At 38.5% G+C, this 22880-nt stretch overlaps 2 protein-coding genes across 4 annotated transcripts in view; both read left to right on the top strand.

Moving 5' to 3' along the window:
- Window positions 1-5930: 5930 nt before the first annotated feature.
- On the top strand, window positions 5931-15766 carry LOC139944954 (uncharacterized). The gene is made up of 5 exons (XM_071942148.1): window positions 5931-6089; window positions 7134-7539; window positions 8197-8422; window positions 8795-8878; window positions 12561-15766. The coding sequence occupies exons 2-5, from the start codon at window positions 7232-7234 to the stop codon at window positions 12726-12728; spliced, it is 786 nt and encodes a 261-aa protein (XP_071798249.1). The 5' UTR covers window positions 5931-6089; window positions 7134-7231; the 3' UTR covers window positions 12729-15766.
- A 1353-nt stretch (window positions 15767-17119) lies between these two features.
- Window positions 17120-22880, top strand: part of LOC139945253 (retinoblastoma-associated protein-like) — a 32875-nt gene continuing 27114 nt past the window's right edge. For 2 of the 3 annotated variants that reach the window (XR_011787065.1, XM_071942572.1), the window contains exons 1-5: window positions 17120-17241; window positions 19517-19741; window positions 20453-20530; window positions 21214-21345; window positions 22349-22473. Coding sequence is in view for 2 of the 3 variants with exons in the window: in XM_071942572.1 (XP_071798673.1) it covers window positions 19560-19741; window positions 20453-20530; window positions 21214-21345; window positions 22349-22473 (517 nt within the window). In the remaining variant the exon portion in view is untranslated. The remainder of the gene's footprint in view (window positions 17242-19516; window positions 19742-20452; window positions 20531-21213; window positions 21346-22348; window positions 22474-22880) is intronic. The other variant, XM_071942573.1, reaches the window with a different exon arrangement.

Raw genomic sequence — 22880 nt, 5'->3', positions numbered from 1 at the left:
CACTAAGAGAAAATCTATCTAATTTATTTTATGTGTAGCACTTTGATATCGAAAAGAATTCGAAAATTATTCATCAGTCTCTTAGCTAACATTTTTTCAAAAAAATATTACACAGTGAGGTAGCTTATTGTTATATTCAAATGAAAAAAAACCAAAAAAACAAGACCACTCCAGAAGATTTCACGAAACGCTAGGATTAATCTTACCTCGAGTTAGGATGAGTAACTTGTCCTAACTTAGGATGTGTTCAATGCGTTCTAACGTCTTCGGATACGCAACTGAACTCGTCCTAAGTCCTAAGATTAATCCTAAGTTAACGGCAGGGCTTGTCCTGTTTTGAGTGGCTTCTTATATAGCGCTCATCAGGTTCGTCACGCAGTGACGCTCATGACGCTTCAACATTATTACCCCTGGTCACTGGGCCTTAAATCATTCCTTAAACCATCTCAGCTCCCTGTGGAGTATACAGCCTGTGCCGCCAAATATGTAGCGCAATCAAGGCTAATCAATCACAAGAACCAACTCTGCCCTCACAGGTACCCATTTACTCCTGGGTGGAGAGAAGCAATTATAGCGAAGTGTCTTGCTCAGGGACACGAGTGTCACGACCAGGATTCGAACCCACACTCCGCTAAACAGATTCACCAGAGCTTGAATTCGGATCGGTGCTCTTATCCGCTCGGCCACAACACCCCATACTGGACCAGTGCTAAGATCGCTGGCCTCGGGTCTGTTGTCCAGTGGTCCAGTGTTAGTTTTTAGCCCTGACCATGTACATGTATGTGTACATGTAATGTAGGTCTAACCCTTGTACTCAATGAAATTGTCCTACTTTTCCCGAACACCAAATATCATGCCTGTTAAAAACAATAAACTCATGTCTTTATACGCACACTGTTTAGGATGGGCCAGTAAGCGAACTCTGTTTTGACTCCTGTCATGACATCATGTGCATAAGGTCTACATGTATATATTTATATTTAAAAAAAAAAATCTTGGGTGGGGGGGGGGGGTTTAGAAGATGACATTTAACCCAATCTTGTTGTCTTCAAGAATAAGATAAAAAACAAATGTGAAAATTTGATCACAGTTGTCTCTCACTTTTTTGTTTCCCAATCTGCACATTACATTTTTAGTTAATTGTTAAGAAAAGATTCACAATTTTGTTTTTCCATCTTCTTCTTTATATCTTGAAACCCTTCTAGATAGACTAGCTTTACAGTGTGGGGGATTGTGCACATTTTGCATGTGTGTGTGGGTCAACCAAATATAGGTACAACCAAATAATATTTGACGTTTTTATTCAAGATCTAGACCCAAATTCATAGACCTGCTTAAATACACTGGACACTATTGGTAATTGTCAAAGACCAGACAATCACTTGGTGTATCTCAACATATGCATAAAATAACAAACCTGTGAAATAAAAAACCTGTGAAAAGTTTGAGCTCAATTGGTCGTCAAAGTTGCAAGATAATAATGAAAGAAAAAACACCCTTGTCACATGAAGTTGTGTGCTTTCAGACGCTTGATTTGGGGACCTCAAAATATAGTTCTGAGGTCTCGAAATCAAATTCATTGAAATTACTTCTTTCTTGAAAACTACGTTACTTCAGAGGGAGCCGTTTCTCACAAAGTTTTATACTATCAACAGCTCTCCATTGCTGCTTGTTAGCAAGAAGTAAGTTTTTATGCTAAAAATTATTTTGAGTTATTACCAATAGTGTCCACTGCCTTTAAGCAGTGGAAAAACATTGCCTAACAATTGTCTGCTATGTTCTTTTTTTTTGTTAATTCCGTCATCTTTGGTTGTTGTTTCATAACACAATTACTTGGGGTGTAAGATTAAAGACAATCATATTCTTTTTCCAGATGCAGTTATGTAATCAATTTAACCGTATGGTATGTAGATATGGTATGTAATTATAATATAAAAACAAAACTGTTGAAAACACTTCATGAAAAATCAAATTTCAAACGTGTTTCTTGGAGAAATTGCTAAAAAAAAAAGGGGTTTCCTGACCTCTACAATTAGCCATTTGAGAGTTAGATTTGATTAGTGTCTGGTACAATGACTAGCTAAGTCACAAGTTACTGCTTACTGTACATTTGAATTTCTCAGAATACAGAGACACAGTCAACAGAGGGCGGTATAACAACTGTACAGTTGCTATGTGACATGATTCGGGGCAAGCTTTTGTATAGCAACCTCCAGATGAACAGACCCTGGTATTATATGTGTCATACACATCCAGTCAGAATTGTGTATGGGTGATCACGTAACTACGCAACAGTTTCCCCCAAATCATGTGACATTGCAACTGTCTCGACAGTCTGATGAGGATCTCAAATTTAAGTGTTGAATTGTGATCAAGCACGTCATTGTACCAGACATTATTAAATCTAACTCGAAAATGGCTTACTGTCCACTGATGAGGAAGGAAAGGAGTACAAAAGCACTGTTGATAGGTTTCATAACCCTACCATGTTAGGAATGATAAACAAAGACATCATTGTTGAATTTTAGTTTGAAAGCTTTTTGATTATGAAGTTCATTACTAGAACCACTTTGAAACATTTCCATCTGTAATTAAAGGGACACGTTGCCTTGGATCAGGCGAGTTGGTCCATGAAAAGTGTTTGAAACTGTTTGTTATGAAAGGTGTTTTAAAAGTAAAATATGATGATCCACCCAAATGTGCCTCGCAACTGCATGGTTTCCTTTGACATCAGGAACTAACACGGCATGAAATTTGATCCCACAAAATGGCGGACTGTAAAACAAAAAAACTTGCAATTTATACCCGTTTCAGACAGGTCGACCCAAATAACTTTTGGTTTCAGACAGGCGAACTTAACTTATGTAAAACTTATATTGGCTCGGCTCATGAAAAGATCGACGTCTGAAACCAAGGCGCTCCAGAGTCGTTCGGGACGACTGCAACAGTCGATCTTTCGACTTCTAGCGGTCCAGTCGCTCCTAACTGTTTCAGACGTCAAACTTTTCATGTACTAAGTCAGATTTTGGTTCTGCGCGACTCTGGAGCGCCTGTCTGAAGCGGGTGGTAGAGGCCTACTGGTGTGGATCGATGTATTCTATTTTTAAAACATCTTTCTAACCATATGCTTTTAATGACAAATGGGTTCAAACGTTTTGCATAGACCTATACTCACCCAATCAAAGCAATGAGATTGCCCGAATAAATATTATAACATTTCCCTTTAAGTCATAAGAAAACTGTTTCTGAAAATCTGAACAGAAAACACAACAGCTGATTTCTTTATAGCAGGAATGTTGTTATAAGAGGGAAAGAGCAGAGATTGGAGTTGGGACTTCAGAATGTACTCTTTGTAACAGTACTCTTTGAACAAGAATTGACTGATAGTTGATCCCACAAAACCTAAACATTGTCTCGAATCCCATACAATATATTTTATCTCAACCCCCCTCCCCCTTATATTCCCCACAGATGAAAACTTGATTATCGACACAATTAATTTGTATTGTTTTATTTTATTCAGAAAGTAGTCTTTTTAGAATGTTTTGCTGCAGGACTGTATGTTATAAATAGGTTGTATTATTAGATGCAGGATTGTCATTTATTCCAGAAGGTAATTTGTATTGGATTATTTTTGGGTGGAGATTTTAACATATTTTTGTAAGAATTACAGGTGTGTTTTGTACAAAGAAGTAAAACAAATAAAACCGATCTGAAAATTAAGCAATTTTTTTTTGCACCTTTTTAAAATATCTCGTGTAAATACAAGTGAGATCATGAATCTGATAGTTTTTAATGTTGAGTATTGGATGAAATTTTATTAGGTGTGGTTCAATGATCACTTTAGGAACTAATTAATGCAAATCCCCCCCCCCCCAAAAAAAAAAAAAAAAAAAAAAAAAAAAGTATGGGTAGGTTCCATCCAAGAAATTCTGAGTTTGACCACAAAACCTAAAAACTTTATGCCGGCCCCCACTTTGGAATAATCTAAATGGGACTGGCCAGTCCCAACTTGAATGTTACTGTTGGGATGGCCCAACTATAGCTGGGACTGGGATTGCCCGATAGTGATAGTGATGTAGATAACCCTAAGTTGGGCTTCTAAATGATTTGTTATTCTCCTGAATTTTGGCTCATAATTTATACATACATGGTTGATATTTCTGACTTTTACCTTCAGTCAAACCCCCCTTTTTTATGTCAACCCTGCTCATTGCAAAACTTGAGAAAAAATATAGGATTTGAGGCATTGCATGGTGGGGTATCAATATATATTTGGTTTGCGGTAACACCATGTGTGTATCTACTTGCCAGGTAGAGTTGTTCTTAGGGAACTGTCTTGCGATTATCTACTCCGCGGCAGTAGAATAAAGCAAGACAGTTCCCTAAGAACAACTCTACCTGGCAAGTAGATACACACATGGTGTTACCGCAAACCAAATATACATTGAGAAAAAATCGTCTACTTCATGTACACAGTGCTAGTATAGTTGTATGATTCAATGCCACTGCACTGATAGATCGCCTAGCTATAGTTTCTTGGGACAGCCCAAGCCCAAGTGTAACACTCAAGTTGGTACCAGTCCCACAATTCTAAAGCTCTTTAGAATTCTAAAGTTGGGACTATACATCCTTTTCAGTGAGTTTACCAATACTAAGTATGAGCAGTCAGCTGCACAACTAGCTTCTGGGTTCCGTTGGCTATCATGCCTAGGTTTGTCAAATAAATTTTGAAAAAGCCAATAATATTGCATTTTAAAAACAATGCTTCTTCTAAAAAATTAAAAAATTGTGGAATGTAAATATTTTTGACATTTATTACTACTGTGTAATTATGAGGATATGCAGGTTTTGTTTTTGCTACTGACTCATTAGTAAACTATAATACGTTAAAAAAAATATATCAAAAAGATTTTGTCCAGTTCTCTTTGAAAACTTTATTTTGTTTTTTGTTTATGAAATAAATAATTTATTTCAGTAATGCTTGTGCATCTACTTTTTGTTTGATTGGAATTTAACTAATGTTTGTGTACCTCATAAAATGTCTACATCATGAGGGTATACTCTCAAAGACATTACATTAAAATTAGTCTTATCTTATTTTTGTCCAGTGCCAATGCTGTTTTCTTTTGCGGAGATGCCCTAGGCTTTGCAAAGTTCCAACACAAATCGAAAATTGTCCTCATAGAGGTGCCTTTAACCACAGCATCTGTGCCCTTTCGAGAGTTCTTTGGCCAAGGTTGTATGATGTTCTCTTTTAAAAGTTGTTTAATGAACAAAAAATACTCTTCAATTGTTTCAAACTGTTCTGTTTCTACATGGAGTTTCAAGCAGTTACTTTTCAGCTGATTGACCGATTTTTCTCCATTGAGTCACAGGCTCTCTTTCTTCTGGTGCAAAGAATGAAAATCACCTAAAAAGTTTCACGGAAGCGCGGTCTCCTCTTCTATGTAAAAAGGCCTAATATTGAAAATTGTAACTGTGTTGTTGTTTGGGGTGTTTTCTGTGTGGTTGTTGTTTTTAATTTGGGGGGGGGGGGGGGGGTCGGAACATTTTGTGGTCAAAGAAAAGAAGTCCGAATTTGTTTTCACAATCTCTGCGGCAATGTGGCTGCCAGTTCTTTTTGTTCCCGCTTTTAAACTTTGAACAATAGCTCATCATGCTTCTTCAAATAGAGGTTTTTTTACTTTTTAAATGGAACTGGGTTGGACCTGTAGCACTCAGTGATATATCATTTGAAAAAAATATTTACTAACTGCAAAGTAAAAGTAAATTTACTAGTAATCACGTATGGCAAATCGTAAACCCACTTTCCCAAAGTTAAAAATTACTAATTATTATTTTTTTTAATTCCCAACTATCCCTCCCTAGATTGTACACGCCCTGCCGCAGGGTGGCGCTCTATAACAAGGCAACTTTATGGAAATTTACAGCGCGGCACTTGCTGGTGTAGAATATTTTTTACAATTTTTTACGGCTTGTTTTGGCCTCATTTGCTTGCAATATGTAATAAATGTAAATGCAAAATAACCACAGAATAGAGGACAAATGAGTCGAGTCGGAGGCTGTGAGAGAAGGTGACATATAAGGTAATTGTTCGGATTTTTGTTGTTGATAAACTCCAAGTCGGTAACGCAAAATTAGTACATGTCATTTCGCCCCAAAAGTTGCCCCTTATTGTTTGTATACTGTAGTGTACATATGCATTTTGTGGCGTGTGTGTGTGCATGATTCCCTCCATGGGGTCGCAGCACTAAATACCGACAACTTACTTCTATAACTATTTGGTATAACTATAGAATACAGGGTCACCCCTAACCCTAACCCTAACCCCAACCCTGTGACTGAGTGCCAGTTGAAGCACTGCCGGGAGAACTGGGTAATCTGTGGCTGTATTCTACAATCATTCTACAAAATGTAACATTAACAATTGTACCTATTTCGGTTTCGTCCGGTTATCGTCTCCTGCCAGTGCCACCACTTTTTCAATAATTTTTAACAATTAATACAAAAGTGGAAAGAAATAATACTCAAATTCCAAAAAGTAGAATGAAAAAGTGATAGCAGGATAGAGAAACTTGTCCTAAATTCTTCATGTCAAAAATTGTCAGACCTTCCTAGAATCCTAGGTCATATAAATTATTTATTTGTTTGTCAATATTATTATTTACCAATCTCGCCCAACCCCTTTTTTGTTTTGGCAAAAATGTTCTATTCGACGACCTGTCTTCTATTAGTATTACCTGTCTGGAAAGGTCCACTGAGTACAACTACAACAAGAGTGCTCAAGGAACAGCCTGTACTTTAAAATAAAATAAAAATTGTTAAAAATTATGATAAACATTAATTCTGCTTTGTTTCATCAATATGCCAATAGTTTTTACTAGAAATTTTTTTTTCCTGTCTGTGTGGAGTGATTACTTTGGTAGACAGGTATTATGCTGGAATGGCTAGCGTTTAGCCTTGCTGGTTGCGAAAGCTTGTATTGTATTGTAACTTTATCGTTCTCAGGGAGATCTGAGAATGCCTTTTTCACAATCGGCCTACATTATGTAATGTAGCAACGTCAGATAGTTTGCAGAGAACAACAATTCTAATGTTATTTTTAATAATACAATTTTTTTTAATTTCAGGTCTGAAGATTGAAATTAATCAGGGAGCAGACCTTATAACAAACAATAAACTACCCACACCCAACTTGAAAATAAATAAACAAAAACATTTATCAGAAATGCCACGCTCAAGAAGCCGAAGCTCCTCCCCCAGGAGAAAACACAAACATAGCAGGAAGTCTCGCTCTCGCTCCAAGGGACGCGAATCCTCCTCGCATGGCTCAAGGAAGCGATCACGCTCAAAATCCAAAGAGAGACGGGATAGGGACCGTGAACGTCGCCACAGACGGTCGCACTCCAAGTCGGAGCGAAACAGTCCCATCACTGACATCTTCGGGCGGGACCTGAGCAAACGAAATGAGCTCGAGGAAAAACAGAAGAAAGAAGAAGAAGAGAGACGGGCGGAGATCGAGAGACAACGGAAGATGTAAGAATCTCAAATCTCTAAAAGAAATTTTCATTGAGAGTTGATTTGGAATTTAGAGAGCAATAATTGGATAATTTGGTAATAGAAAAATATTGCAAAAACAGTTAATGGCCTGACATTTTGACCCTAGCAGAGTCTTTCGCAAAGCCTTCAAGAGAGACTCTGCTAGAGTAGAGTCCTTCTGGTTGGTAAGCAGTTTGCAATAGTTAATTCTGTTTTCTGAATTATAAATAATAATCTATGGTATTTATAGAGCCCCCCAAATCACCATAAAAAGACATTCTAGGCACTTTAAAAAATCAAAGATGTAAAACAAGAAGCCAAAACAGTAAAGTCTGTAAACAAAGTTACTCATTTAAAACAAAAACAGACAGAGCCGAACAAGATTGAAGGAGAAAAAAAGAAGAACAAATAATAAACAATGCATTGATCCCCTTAGCATGAAACTACTAGTTACTGAAAGTAGTCCTACAAGGCATTTGCTTTTGTGAGAATTTGATTAAACTCAAGTTGTTCATGATCATTGTTTTGTTTACACTTAACTGTTAAGCACATACTAAGTACTTTCCTGTTCTCAGGAAAAAAATTCATGTATTCACACGGATGGGATTTGGCTCCAATGTTTCTTTTATCTCCTGTTTTGTGTTGTTCTCGCAGCCGTCAGCAGGAGATGGAAGCTCGTCTTATAGAAGAGGAAGTCGCCAAACGCGTTGAGGAGATGGTTGCCAAACGGGTAGAGCAAGAGCTAGAGAAACGCAAAGATGATATCGAAGCAGAGGTCCTCCGCCGTGTCGAGGAAGCCAAACGAATCATGGAGGCGGCCATGTTGGAGGAGATGGAGCAGAAGAAACAACAAGAACTTGAGGCGCAGCAGGCCAAAGAGGTAAGGGATGGGTCAACATATTTCAACACGATCACAAATCTTTGTTGTCAATATCCATGTTTTATGAGAGATCGCCTAACACCATTAAGCCCAAAGGCGCCCACTTTATGGTGAGGGGCTACATTTAACTGATTTAGCCTATGTCCATAATCAACTACCCCCAGGGGCATGTTGCCACCTACTCCTGGATCTGAAACATTCCGTAAGAATGTAGGCATGGGTATCATCCACTAGGAGCCTGGCTGGTAGAGCAGAATGCACTACCTTCTCAACTCTTTACGAAGCATTTATTGTCGAGTGCCTTGCTCAAGGGAAGTGTCATGACTCGGATTCAAACTCGCACTTAAGTATATTTTTTGAATGCAATTCCAGGAAGAAGAGAGGCGAAAACGAGAAAAGCTGGAGCAGATCATGGAGGAGAATCGACGTAAGATGGAAGAAGCCCACAGGAAGCTGGTAGGTCTCTTTTTATTAGCCTCGGGGGTCCGGCACGACCTACCTCACTGCACTGATGTCCTTTTATCATTGTGTCTTGGCCCACTGGAAACTTATTACTGCCACGTGGTTGCCCCAGCCAATTAGAATGATTGCAGATGAGACGAGTAGCCAATCAGAATCCAGGATAGTTAGGTTATAACAATATTTATTGTGTCTGTTCTTTGTGTACTAATAACATAAACACAGGTTTGAATATTTTATTGGATTGTCGTCATGAACTCTATATCTATATATACATAGCCAATCCCATTGATTCCTCTTAAATCTTAAAAGAAACAAAACAGGTGCCCATTTTGTCCTTGGCTTTTGTCTATCTTCACGTGCACTGGCAGGCAGGGTTTTTAAGACGGACTTTTTGAAATACAGTATGAAAGTTTCGTTTAAAGTTTTGACCACTTCGGCTGTTCAATCCCCAATCAAGCAAATATTATGCTTTATCGCCGATGCGAAACTTACAGCTGTTAGGATTCTTTGCTAGCTGCCAACTCTCCCTTATTCTGCAGAAAGTTCCCTCAAAATCAACCAAATCTAAAAAAATATGTCACAACTTGCTGAGATGTTTCAGGCCTGGAATTCTATGAAGGCCGCATACTAGGCCATGACCTCTGTTGCCCTTGGTTTTGGTCTTGGTGCCCCTTCAAAATTTTCCCACAGATTTTCCAATACAAGTGCCCTTTCCATGCAAAATGAAAATGGCCTTGCCCTCTCTAAGGTAAAATTCCAGGCCTGCCGTCGATTTCACAAAACTCTTCCTAACTTATGAGTAATCTTAGGACTTAGGACGAGTCCCAACCCTGCACTGTAGCATGCAGACCTTAAGATTAATCCTAAGTTAGGATGAGTTACTCGAGATAAGACGAGTCCTAATTCTTTGTGAAATCGACCCCTGAAGTTTTTAGGGTTTAATGCTTTCTCCAAACCATCACTGCTAATCGTTCAACACAAAATCGTTAACCAAGCAGTAGAATATTTTCATGTTGAATATATTTACACTTCACTGCTTGTTGTATACTCAATAGCCTTCATTTAACAAAACCTTAGTGACATCTTGTCTACAGAGCACAGTGTTTCAAGTTAACTAATGTTTGACAGCACATTTTTTTTCAGTTTTGTAGGTTTTAAAATATTTTTCCTGGGTTCTGATTGGCTCGTTGAATCTCTGAAGTTGGTTCTCATTGGCCCGTGCAAGGCTCTGGCATTAATTGTTTCTAGTGCGTGGACAGTTGCAGCAAACGTGCAGAGAGGATGACAATGTTGGGACCCTCGATTTTAGTGTAGGTTTTTTTTTTTCAGGGGGTTGGGTTTCCAGAAGAGGAGGGAGGGAGGGAGGGGGGCTGTGTTTATATATTTTTTTGATGGGAAAAGGGAGCATGATGTTTTTTCTAACTACAGAGTTTTTGTTTTTATCTGCAGGTTTTTAATGTTTCGGAGGACTTTGCTTTGAATTTTTGAATTCAAGATATTTTTGGGGTGGGTAAAGTTTAAAGGCTTGGACACATAATTTGTCAAAGACCAGTATTCGCACTTGGTGTATCCAAACATATATAGCACATAAAACAAATCTGTGGAAATTTGGACTCGATTGGTCATCGAAGTTGCAAGAAAATAATGAAAGAAAAAACACCCTTGTTGCTTAAATTTGTGTGCTTTCAGATCATCAGATTGATATATTTGAGTGAGAAATTACCTCTTTCTCATAAACTTCATAACTCCAGAAGGAGTTGTTTCTAACAATGTTTTGTACTACATGTATCAACAGCTCTCTGTTGCTTGTTACCTAAGAATTTACGCTGTTATATATTTTTTAGTAATTACCAATCGTGTCCAGTGCCTATAAATTTGAAATGATCTCAGGATTCAGAAGCAAAGCAACGTCCTCCACAAACATTTATTGGGTGTGCCAATGCTTCCAATGAACTGATCAGCTTGTCATTTCTTTCAGGAATCCCCATTCCCCATAACTACTATATGCTTCCCCTGCTGTACGCCCTTTTAACAAAAGTTCATCGTCCCAAAACTCAACTCAATCGCAAAAGTTTTAAGGAAATGTACCGGGTGGGGATTTTAGTTTTTGATAAAACGTTGCAAAATTTTACTCTAGAATTACCCCATCCCTGAATTAACCCCCTCGCCCTTCTGATTGCGAACTTGACTTGAGGGGTGCAAAAGTCCAGTTTTTTACCTCATAATAGCAGCTTTGGCCGTGGAAGGCATGCACGGAGCGGCCTTTTACGTTCCTTCTCTATACAAGATGGCAACATTCACTGCTGGCCCCTGACGCTTGCAAGACTCCAAAAGTTGCTGTTCACCTTTTTGGTTTGTTCGTGCAGATTCTAATCTTTATCGTAGGATAAGAGAAGTTTGACTTAAAAGGCGGTAGGTATTTTACCCTGGAAAAGGCGAGTGGTTTTTTTTTTCAAGTTTTTTTTTTTTTTTTTCAGTCATGTTTTCAGTTGCCATGTTAAAGGCACTGAGAGAAAATCATATTTGTATTATTTTTTTCAAATGAAGTTTTGATGTTAATATTTGATTATTTTTTGAGACGCAATTCTGTAACATGATTTGTTCACTTTAAACCTATGTGGGTAGTGTCTCGTAGCATTCAGAAGTTTCTGAAAACGAAAAGTTTATACGAAACTGAATTTGAATCTGGTTGATATTTTCATGTACTGGTTAACTTTAGTCTTATGTTCAGTAGTTGTGCAGTCAGAGTGAAAAGTACCATTACAATTGAATTGCGAGTACCGGTAATCAATGTTGAACTTAAGATGGCATACAACATTTTTTTAAATAGGTGTTTATACTAACAGCATCCTGTTAATGGTGTACAAAAATGAGCAATACAGCGTGGCAAGAGTGCATGGATTTATTCAAGTGCAACAAGAATTCAAAAGCACACAAAGCAAGTCGAATGGCAAAATGTTATTTTCTAAAAATCATGAAAGTTTCATGTCGCCCAAAAGCAATGTTGAAATAGCAAAAGATTTGAATTAATTCATATGGCAGGATGACTTGAAAATTTCTTTACTGTTTATGCCTAAATGCAAAGCAATTTAGAACATTTGACTTTTCTCCAGTTTAATTTTTATTTTTTTTTTTTAAATGTTTTTTCGTTTTATTAGGGGACTTTATTTGTAACAACACATTACGTAAATTGTTCAAAATGAAAAAAAGTGTAATATCTGGATCATAAACATTTACTTTGAGCTTTTTTGTTTTCCTTTTTCTCGTACACTTATTGTTTGATAAATCTAATCCATACGCCGTTGTACTTCGTGTATGGTAACCCATTGTAAGTTATTGTAAGTATGGTGGGTTTTTGAATTGTTAAGCAAGTCCTTTTTCGGTTTCAGTCATGCCTTTTGGTTGAAACTAAATCTTAAAAAAAATTAGTCCAGTGGGAGTGAAGCCCGTTGCGAACGCCGTAGCAAGTTTGTCCCTCAACTGGTACCCTGCACTTAGTCAAAGACATTTCCTGCTCGGTACCAGGGATAAACTGAATTGAGTTATTGTGTATTATACTGTATGAAACACCTTGTGGTTGACGTGAAGGTCAAAGGTCGATGTGAAGATCGAAGGTTGACGCAGACTTAACCGGTACCTCACTATTCACGCTCGACCCTCTCTTTTTGTCCCTTAGGCCGAGGAGAGACTTGAGATGGTCGAACGCCAGCGGAAGATGGACGAAGAGCGCCTGGCGTTCGAGCAGGAACAACGGCGCCTTCAGAAGGCAGACCAGGATTTAATCCTGAACAAAAAGAGCGCTCGACCAAAGCTCTCTTTTGGCCTCAGCATGAAGAAGCCGTAACGCCAGTCCTTAAACCCTCCCCACCCCCTTCCCCCTTCTTTCCCCAAACCCCGACCCTTGTAGATTTCCAAGCTGTACCGTTACTTGAAACCTTCGGTCCTACGTCCCACTGCCCGGCTCGTCCAGGGAAATCCTTCCCTGGCATCAAGTCCAGAGCGTCACAGTGCATCATGGGAAAACAGAAACCAACAGTGGAGTATGGGATAGCTCACCTGTACAATGCATTATGGGATTTCCAGCATTGTTAGTTTTGTAATGTAGGTATAAACTTTTTCTGGTTAAACTTGTCTTAGTCCTTTTTTTATTTATATGTCGATTGTAGACACTCTAGACTGCCTGAAAATCATGGTTCCGTTAGAAATTTAAAATGTTTTTAAAACAGATATCTTTTTTTTCTCAGTGGTTTCATTAATTTTTGTGTTGATATAAATTGATCTAATTTGTTGAAAATGTTGTACAATTTGTGCATAATTTTTTTAAATGTTTACACATGGACTCTATGGAAGAATATGATACTGTTGAATATGATACTGTTTTCTGTATCCAATTCAGTCATTTGTGGGACACCTACGTGTGTCTGCTATTAATGTGTAGAGCCGATCTTCAACCTTCTATGTGATTGTAATGTATATCTTATTGAGACTAAGAATGCATGATTAAATTTGTCCATTGCGGTTGTCCATGGATCATGTATGCCTTGGAGACTTTTGAACGCTAGGTGGCAGCAGATATACCAGGTTATTTTCCATTGTTTACGTCGTTCTGAGCCTGCTCAAGTTTCCGAGAACGGTGGATTTACCTGGTAAGCCTGCTGCCACCTAGAGACACAAAAAGTCTCCCATTGGATGTGTACGACTGGACATGGGAATAAGTGCACAGGAGTCGCGCAGTGACATAGACTCTGTGCAGTGGTGCCATCCTATCACCATCTTAAAGGTAATGTTCCGTGATGAAACACTGGAAAAAGATGAAGTTTGTGGCTTAGGCTGTTCCAGTGAGCATCTTTCTGTTTGACCTGTAACAGATGGTGCCCTCCTCTGGTGACATCGTATGCGTAATACCTAATTGACTTGCATGATACATAACCGAAACGCATCCAAATGAACTAAATGAACTTTACTGGTAATAATTACTGTTAATGAAGACTGTATATTGCAATTTTTACATTGTCCCCCCTGCCTACCCCCCCCCCCCAAACAATACAAATCAAGCTCACAAAATTAATTTGAGTTCATAAACAATTTGGTGGCATGAGAATTTGCAGCTTACATAAGTTTTGAATTGGGCAGTGCTGTGAGGATTGGGTCTGTCACAGAATCTTTGTAATTTGTTATGTTTTGCCACACACATAAGTATATGGTACAATTTACATACACTCGGTCTGCATACACTGTACCTGTATGATGACCTAGTGGATGACAAGAAATTCTTTTAAACTTCATGATCCTTGATTATTTCAAGTTAGAAAATTACATTAAAAAAATTGTGAGCATGAGTGAATTGTATGGAAAGATTTGCAGACCTGAAACTTCACGGAGACAACGGAGGCAATGACTTTGTTGCTCCTGGTCATTGCCTTTGTGCCCCTTGTAATGTTCTGATAGTAACTACAAGTGCTCATAGAGGTGCCCTTTACAAAGGAGAAATTACCTCGCACGCCATTTGTGCTTTCAAGAATTTAGCGTCAGGCCAGGATTTGGAAAACTGTAAACCAAACTAAAGAGCATGTAAATACATGTAGTTTGCCTTTGCTTGTGAACTCGTAAAGTTCTGTCATAGAGTTCCGGTGTGCCCTTTTGTTCAAATGCTAAGTCGTTGTATAGCTTAACCCCAAACTTTATTTATTTCTTTACAAAATAGCAAGCCAGTGAAAGTTTAAGCTCAATGTTGGCATCAGAGTCACAAGAAAATAGTTAAAAAACCCTGTTACTGTTCAGCAATTGTCGTAGATCAAACTTAAAGACACTGGACACTATTGGTAGTTGTCAAACCTGTGAAAATTTGAGCTCAATCGGTCGTCGAAGTTGCGAGATAACAATGAAAGAAAAAACACCCTTTGTCACACGAAATTGTGCGCTTTCAGATGCTCGATTTTGAGACCTCAAGTTCTAAATCTGAGGTCTCAAAATCAAATTTGTGGAAAATTGCTTCTTTCTCGAGAAAATACATTACTTCAGAGGGAGTCGTTTCTCACAATGTTTTATATTATCGACCTCTCCCCATTACTCGTTACCAAGAAAGGTTTTATGCTTATAATTATTTTGAGTAATTACCAATAGTGTCCACTGCCTTTAATATTTCTACTTGTATCTTATGTTAATTATTTCAGGCCAAACTGTTTCAAGCAAGGTTTTCTGCCATGTAATATCTGTGTATAAATGTATCTGTAAACCTTTTTTTATTTTTTATTTTCAATCTTACCTATGTTATGCACATGCTCTGATTTCTGACTTAACAGCTCTTTTGTCTTCTGATAACAAAATAAAGGATTTAGTCTAAAGTACACTTGTGTAAGATTTGGGGCTGGAAGTAGCAAAAATATGCACTGTGCATTTACTTTTCAATAGGATGGTCTTTAATTAAAAGGCTTCATACGCTCCTTGTTATTTTGTTTTGTTTTATTCAAAGTAAAATTGGATTTAGAAATACAGTCGATATAAAGAGCACTTCTAAAACAAGGTTCTTACAGAAAGAATACGTTTTGAAGTCAAAAAGCATGGTGAAGCATTTTTAACAATTGATAGTTCAGTCTACTGGATTGTTCTCAATTATTCCTTGAAACAAAAGCAATGTGTTTCTTTTTGTTTAGCTGCTAGCAACTAGTTTGTTATATTTTGAAATGTGTTATTTGTTTCTTTAAAAAAAAAATATATAATTTACATAGACTGCCCAAAAGTCGGTAACAGGACTTTTCAGGGCATCATTTCAACGTACTTTTAAACGGTAATTTTCGTGTTACTTGTCCACTTTAAAATAAAATTGTAGAAATGCCCAGTGTACAAATTTAGCAAAACGGAACATTGGCAGGTGTGACTGTATTCCTGTTTATACTTCTTCGTTTTTGGGGGGAATAAATCGGGAAGCTTTCAAAAAATTTCTTTTTTGTCTTTAATTGCATGGCTCAACCCCTTTAATCGTTAATAGATGTTAAAGGAACACGTTGCCTTGGATCAGTCAAGTTGGTCTTTGAAAAGTGTTTTTAACCGTTTGTTATAAAATGCATATGGGTAGAAAGATGTAAAAGTAGAATAAAATGATCCTAACAAACATGCCTCTAAATCGCACGGTTTTCCTTTTACCTCGTCGACTAACACGGTCGGCCATTTATTTTATAAATGGCCGACCGTGTTAGTTGGCACAGTAAAAGGAAACCACGCAATGTTGAGGTAAATTTGTGTGGATCATTGTATTCTGCGTAAACATCTTTCCAACCAGCATTTTATAACAAACGATTACAAACCCTTTTTAGAGACCAACTCGTACGATCCAAGGCAACGTGTTCCTTTAAGTATGCATCAGGGATCAAGAATGCTATTTGGTTTTACCCTTACACCATTGGTGTGTGTAGGCATACATACTCGGTTCTTTCCCCGAGTTCTGAGGACAAAATCACATGCATTACTCTTATGTGGGATTCGAACCCACGACCTTTGCCAATCTAGAGCAAAAAAGTGCTTTATCCCTGATGCAACTTTACCATTTATTGAATTCTTGCGGTATCCGCGCTGCTGATTGTATAATAGGATTCGAACTGCCTAGCTACGAGGTAGTCTCGGTGGTCTAGTTGATGTGACACTGCTCTAGAATTGCAATGGTATAGTAATCAATGGGGTGACATTCAGATGATACCCAATCACTCCGTAAACCTCAAGAATTGTAACATCTGAGAGATGTATGAAAATTATTAATGATATTACCAAAATGAAGCAATTTTGTGTAGCCCCCGCCCCCCCCCCCCCTTTAATGGAAAAAATCACTTGATCAAAACAGTTAGATGTGTCATTCTAGAAAAATAATCACTAAAAACATACTGGCAGGGGATTGAAAAACACGGTGTTTATAACGAAATTTGTCACGGCCCCTTTGCCCCACCCGCTCCCCATCCCCATGAGGTCTGAATGTACCAAATAATGGTCTCTCCCCCCCCCCTTTCACACCTCTGGTTACGCCTAGTTTAAGCAGTTCTCTGCTGCGCTTCTTCGATGACGCAATACGGAATCAACTACGTCATCCGTGTGGCGGGAAACACGGGCTTCTGCGGAACTATTTCGTTGCAGTCCAAGTACCAGATTGGTTCTAAGCATTGAAAATAATACATGAAATAGTCTGGTTCTATCAGCGGTACTCAACATACAGTGTACATGTAGTTGTACAATTGCAATGGTCTTCAGCTGATGTTGTACAGGGATTAAATCGCGTTCATATTCAGGACTTCAGCTGTTGTTTGTTCCTGAAATAAAACAACAACAACAACAGACGGCTACTAAAAACAGGAAAAAGTGCTCACCCAAATGTAAGTAACTCATTGTAAGTTAGTGATCTGTGAACATATTATGATTGATTGATGAGTTTATGGTATGGTCTTAACTAAACTTATGTGTTCTTTATTTTATTTTTTTGTAAAAATAACGCAAACTTTTGCTGGGCCATAAATAACAATGGAGTTACCACACTGACATTGCCACACACACAGATGCTGCTCTCATTGTCAGCAGCAGTGTTTGATAGATAGAAAGCTGTCGAATCCGATCGCTTCTCTTTGATTCAAGACAACGGTCATGGACAAGAACTAGGCCTACGTAGTTTTAAAAAGGATCAATACAACCTTTCATGATTTGATGATTGTGAAAAATTGGAACCGAAAAATTCCTTATCCCGTTTCAAACTAGACCCGGAAAAGTTTCCGTATGGCGCCACCACTCTTTCATTCGAAATAAAATAATATAGTTTCTAGTTTACCTGATTGATATATCCCTTCTTCAGAGATGCCAAGTCCAGAGGCCAGCTATGCGTGAGGATTTTCAAAGCTCACCACAATCCCCCCCGCCCCCCGGAAAGAAAAAAATTGCCAGTTTTAGAGGGCCTTTCGAAATCGCCGCCCAACTCTTTTTTTTTTTTTAATGAAATAAAAAAAATTGCTGAATATTAATTGTGGACAAAAAAGTGTTCCAAAATGCATCAAAAACCACTTCAGAATAATTAAAACTCACATGAGGTACACAGTAGATGTTGATGGTTAATGTGGAGGTACGATTGTGTCAGATTATTTCCCCCCAAATTAAAAAAAAAATTGACTAAAAATGATGTCCAAAATCCGCCGCTTACTTCTTCTGCCTGTTTTGTCTTCGCTAGTGGAGCGCATTTAGCGAGTTTGCTAAACGAATCGGGAAAAACTTCTGCGCAATAAGCGTTTTGCGCTCTGCCGAATTTAAGCTGAACCTGCTGGGAGAGCAAAAGCGTGCGCAATCTGCAAATTTGTACGGCAGCTCAAGTTGATGATTCTGATAAACTGCGTGCAATTTGAAGATTGTGCAAACATTGTAGATTGGGTTTTTGTACACACGAGCGCGATTTGGCAATGCATTGTCGTTAATTTTTATATTTCCCGGTCTGGCCCCAATGCGTGAGAAAATGGTTGCTGTGCGTGTGAGCGTGAGACAGAGCCCAAATGTGTGAGTCTCACGCATTAATGGTAGGTCTGCCTTGTAAAAATGAGTGAAAAAGTGGTGGCATATACGGAAAGTTATTCCGAGACCCAGGAAAAAAATAACTGGGGCGCTGTACTCCTTTTTTCGAAATTTTGACATTCAGTTCGACCAAGAATGTCAAAATTTCAAAAGAGGAGTACAGCGCCCAAGTTACTGGGTCTAGTTTCAAACGGTTGATTTGTTTGCGCTTGTAATAATAACACCTTACAGTTTTTTACACTCTTTCATTTTCAATCATGTCTTTATCATCCATGTATGTATAAATTGACAAACTTTTTAGAAGTTTGAGATCGATCGGCCATAATATCTGGGTCAAGAGAAAATAGTGGAAAAAAAAAAACGATTACACATTTTGCATTCTGATTAAAAAAGAAAATTAATTAAACGCTCAATCAATAACTTGATAAGGGAATCAATGTGTGGTGAAGAGGTTTTCATCAACTTGTTGTGTAAACCCAACGAGGCCTGGTTCTTGATAATTTTACCGAGACGAAGTCAAGGTAAATTATCAAGAACCAGGCCTCGGCGGGTTTAATTAAACCACTAGTTGAAAACCGATTCAACACATTTTGATTCCCAAACATAAATACCTTTTCGGTCAAAAAACAACAACAATAACGTAAATCCTCCTCCCGACGGAGGAGCTCTGTTATCGCAACTATATGCCTGCTACTCTTTCTAAGTTAAATTTCTATTTAAAACCAAAACTTTTTAAAAATTAAAACTTTGTCGGCCGCAGGTCAATGTTTAAAAAAATACTTCAAAGACAAACAGTCAAGTCAAAGCTTCTTATCTTCTAGTTACTCGTCCTAACCTAGGACTAGCCTTAAGCTCCTAGTAGGACTTAGGAGTTAACATGTCTTTCTCAGATTCAAATATTTTTAATAGTGAGAAATTACCTCTTTCTCAAAAACTTTGTTTACTTCAGAGGGAGTCTTTTCTCATAATGTTTTATACTATCAATACCTCTTCGTTGCCTGTACCAAGTAAGTGTTTATGGCAATATGTATTTTGAGTTATTACCAGACGTGTCCAGTGCCCTTAACTTTACAATTTTTCCACTGTGTTTCTTTTATTTAGCAGCCAGCTTAAAAAGCGAGAGAGACACTTTAAACAGTAAAACATGGAGTGTGGCGATGCACTTTCTAAGATTGCCCGAACCCTGGACATCGAAGGGAGTAACATCTCGCAGGCGGCTCGTCGGCTGATGCAGAAATGGGAGTGTCAGAGGCCAACAGGATCCTTCAGTACCGATTCCACATCATTTGCTCTATGTGCATTGTTTGTTGCCAGCACTATGCAAAGGTCAGTTGAAGTGCGGAGGAGTTGATAAGTTGACTGGTGTTGTGGGTGGAAATATTTGGTATACAGAGGCTTTTATGGTTGATACCAGGGCCCGATTTCATAGAGCTGCTTCACGCCAATTTTTGTGCTTAAATACTGTGCGATTTCCATTTTAAAGCGCTGCAAACTATAGCACATAAAAATGGCATGCTTACCATCTGATGCTTACTGTATGAAAATGAATGACATAACAATACACGGTGAACGCACAAGCTGGCCACCTATTTTTGTTTTTTGGCTTGGCTGTGAAATATGATTACGCCTAGGCAAAGTTGTCTACTCTACATGTACATGTCGTTAAGGGAAGGGGGGGGGTATAGTAAATAGAAAGGATTTTGATGATTCAAGGGTATGGAGGTTGGGGGGGGGGGCGTTTGGGAAGGCTTGGTGTGTCGTAGCCAGAGGGGAGTCAGGGTGTCGCTGGACTTGTTCACATTCTACTTCATAATTTTTGTATTGGAAGCGAGACATTTGAAAGCTGCTGTTTTTTTAATTGGATGCCAATTTGGACATCGTTTCTAGATTCTTCCTTCTTTCTTCTGAGGGGGACAGTTGCTGTCTAATTTTGCAACAATTGAAAGCAACTGCATGCCCCTAGCCATTTGCTCCTGGTGCCCTTTAAAATGCCTTTTTTTTGTGTGTTAATGAGTTCAATTTGTTGTGTTTCCAAAGATCTTCTGAGGATGGAAGCGATACTTCGGGAACTATGACCCCGACTCTGTCCGACCTTCTAGAGGCAGCAGATGTACAGTAAGTCATGTTATGTATGAGCTGCATTGTATTTACATACACTTGACCCTTCCATTAGAGATCATTTATTTCTGTATAATCACAAAATGCCCAGGAGTAATTCTTGTTTCAAGTTACAACAAGCAAAGCCCGGTTCATACGAATGCGAAGCAAATGTTGACGTCACAATTTTGCAGCGAATAATTTGCAGCAGTTCAACTCTGCTCAACTCACTTGTGAATATTGCTGCGAAAAGAGAGTTGTAACAACAAATTTACGTCAAACTCGCTTCGCATTTGCATGAAGTATGAACCAGGCTTTACCAGATTAACTCCTTATGAAATCGACCCCAGTAAACTTATTATCAATACGAAGGGATTGCCCTGGTGTTTCTGGCATGGCTGGCTACAGTTTGTGCCACATCACCTTTGCATGGTGCTACATAAATGGGTCTCATGATTCTTTCCCAGTATAAATGTTTAGGTGAAAAGTTTCCTCTTTCTCTAGAATAATATTACTTCAAAGGGAATCGTTTTAACCGTGTTTTCTTACATCAACAGCTCTCCAGTGCTCTTTACCAAGTAAGTTTTTAAGGTCTTTATTAGTTTGTGGAGTGATTACCACAAGTGCATACTGCCTGTAAGACATGTAAGATGTGAAAGCAATATGAAGGTAATGATTTATTATTTATTTTTCCCACACAGTATAAAGCGATTCTTTGATTGGATGGGAAGGCTACAGGCAGACTTTACGTTCGACCCAGTCGTCAAACCACGCCTTAAGGCCATCATGCAAAAGTATTGCGTGACCAGCGCCCTCTATCATAAGTTTCAACAGTAAGTGAAATAGTAGACTGGTCTTGTGTCTTTTGAGAGTGCTTCAACTGCGCGCACGTTCTAGGCACGGAGGAATATTCCCCATAGGCATACCCAGTGGAGGGCTAGACCGTGTTCCTGGTCGGTAACATTTCAATATGTGTGTTATGGCTGGGTGGTTTAGAGCATCGAATTCAAGTTCTGGTGGTTCTTGTGTCCTTGAGCAAGATGCTTTACTATAATTGATTCTTATTACCCAGGGTTATAAATGGTACCTGCGAGGGTAGAGTTTGATATTGTGTGTGAAAATGCCACTGGAGCGCCATGGCAGCTCGGGCTGTATACTCCACAGGGAGCATAGAAATATTACACGGTTGTTATTGGCCCAATGACCAGGGCACTAATGTAGACCACACTAAGACTTTATTGTGAAATGCGCTATATAATAACTAGTTCTTTTTATTATTATTATGGGTGAATGTGCTTAAAGGAGCACGTTGCCTTGGATCGGACGAGTTGGTCTATTAAAAGCGTTTGAAACCGTTTGTTATGAAATGCATTTGGTTAGAAAGATGTTTTAAAAGTAGAATATAATGATCCACACAAGTATCACTCGAAACTGCACGGTTTTCCTTTTACGTCGCGAACTATCACGGTCGACCATTTATGGGAGTCAAAATTTTGACTCCCATAAATGGCCGACCGTGTTAGTCGACGGTAAAAAGAAAACCACGCAATTTCGAGGCATATTTGTGTAGAACATTGTTTTCTACTTTTACAATATCTTTCTAACCATATACATTTTACAACAAACGGTTACAGAACGATTTTCAAAGACCAACTCGACCGATCCAAGGCAACGTTTTCCTTTAATAAGGTTTTGATTGTTCGTATGGAAGGTACGAATGTATTATGGGAAAGCTCTCTTAGTGAATATAGGCTAAAATAACCCATCTTTTTCGTCTTGAAACTCACAGCTGTTGCCTACAGTTCATACTGCTTCATTTTGATTTCCCTTGTGTAGGCTCTTTGATCGTATCTTCATTTGTGAGCACTACAGTCCGCCATTAGCGTCGCAGAGGTCAGAGGTCGATCAGGGTCAACCTAACAGGAAACACATTTGCTGGATGCTGTTTCTCCTTGCAAAAGGTCAGACAATTTTTCTCTTTTGATGTTTGAAATATAAAAGCCACATCCTTTCAGGTGATCCCTTGAATGCCGCTTCCCAGTTTGTACTGCAGTTATATGGCTCTTGACTGGCTACCCCCCCCCCCCCCAATTACCAAAGGTGTCCAGTGCCTAAAGAACTGTTTCAGTTTAATTGTTTGAGTACTGAAGCCAATAGTGGTTGATTATAACGGTGAACATTAAAATTAATTTTGAAAACAAAAAAACAAAAGTTTATATTTTCTTTTGCCGTTGCAGTTTTTTTACATCAGCAGTGAGTGTTTTTAAAATATGATGCCTTGGCCTTTGTGCCCTTTTAGAAACTTCCCACAGTTTTCCATATTTTTGCAAAATGAAAATGGCCTTTGCCCTCTCAGTGATGAAATTCC

The sequence above is a fragment of the Asterias amurensis genome, chromosome 12 (genome assembly GCF_032118995.1).
Source record: "Asterias amurensis chromosome 12, ASM3211899v1".
NCBI lineage: Eukaryota > Metazoa > Echinodermata > Asteroidea > Forcipulatida > Asteriidae > Asterias > Asterias amurensis.
This window is presented reverse-complemented; position numbering and strand designations above follow the sequence as displayed.

Bases quoted from the DNA above. Each gene is read 5' to 3' on its own strand.
- LOC139944954 (XM_071942148.1), top strand. From the start codon at position 7,232: ATGCCACGCTCAAGAAGCCGAAGCTCCTCCCCCAGGAGAAAACACAAA. The intron at 7,540-8,196 runs GTAAGAATCTCA...TTGTTCTCGCAG, and splicing joins ATCGAGAGACAACGGAAGAT to CCGTCAGCAGGAGATGGAAG. The intron at 8,423-8,794 runs GTAAGGGATGGG...ATGCAATTCCAG, and splicing joins AGGCGCAGCAGGCCAAAGAG to GAAGAAGAGAGGCGAAAACG.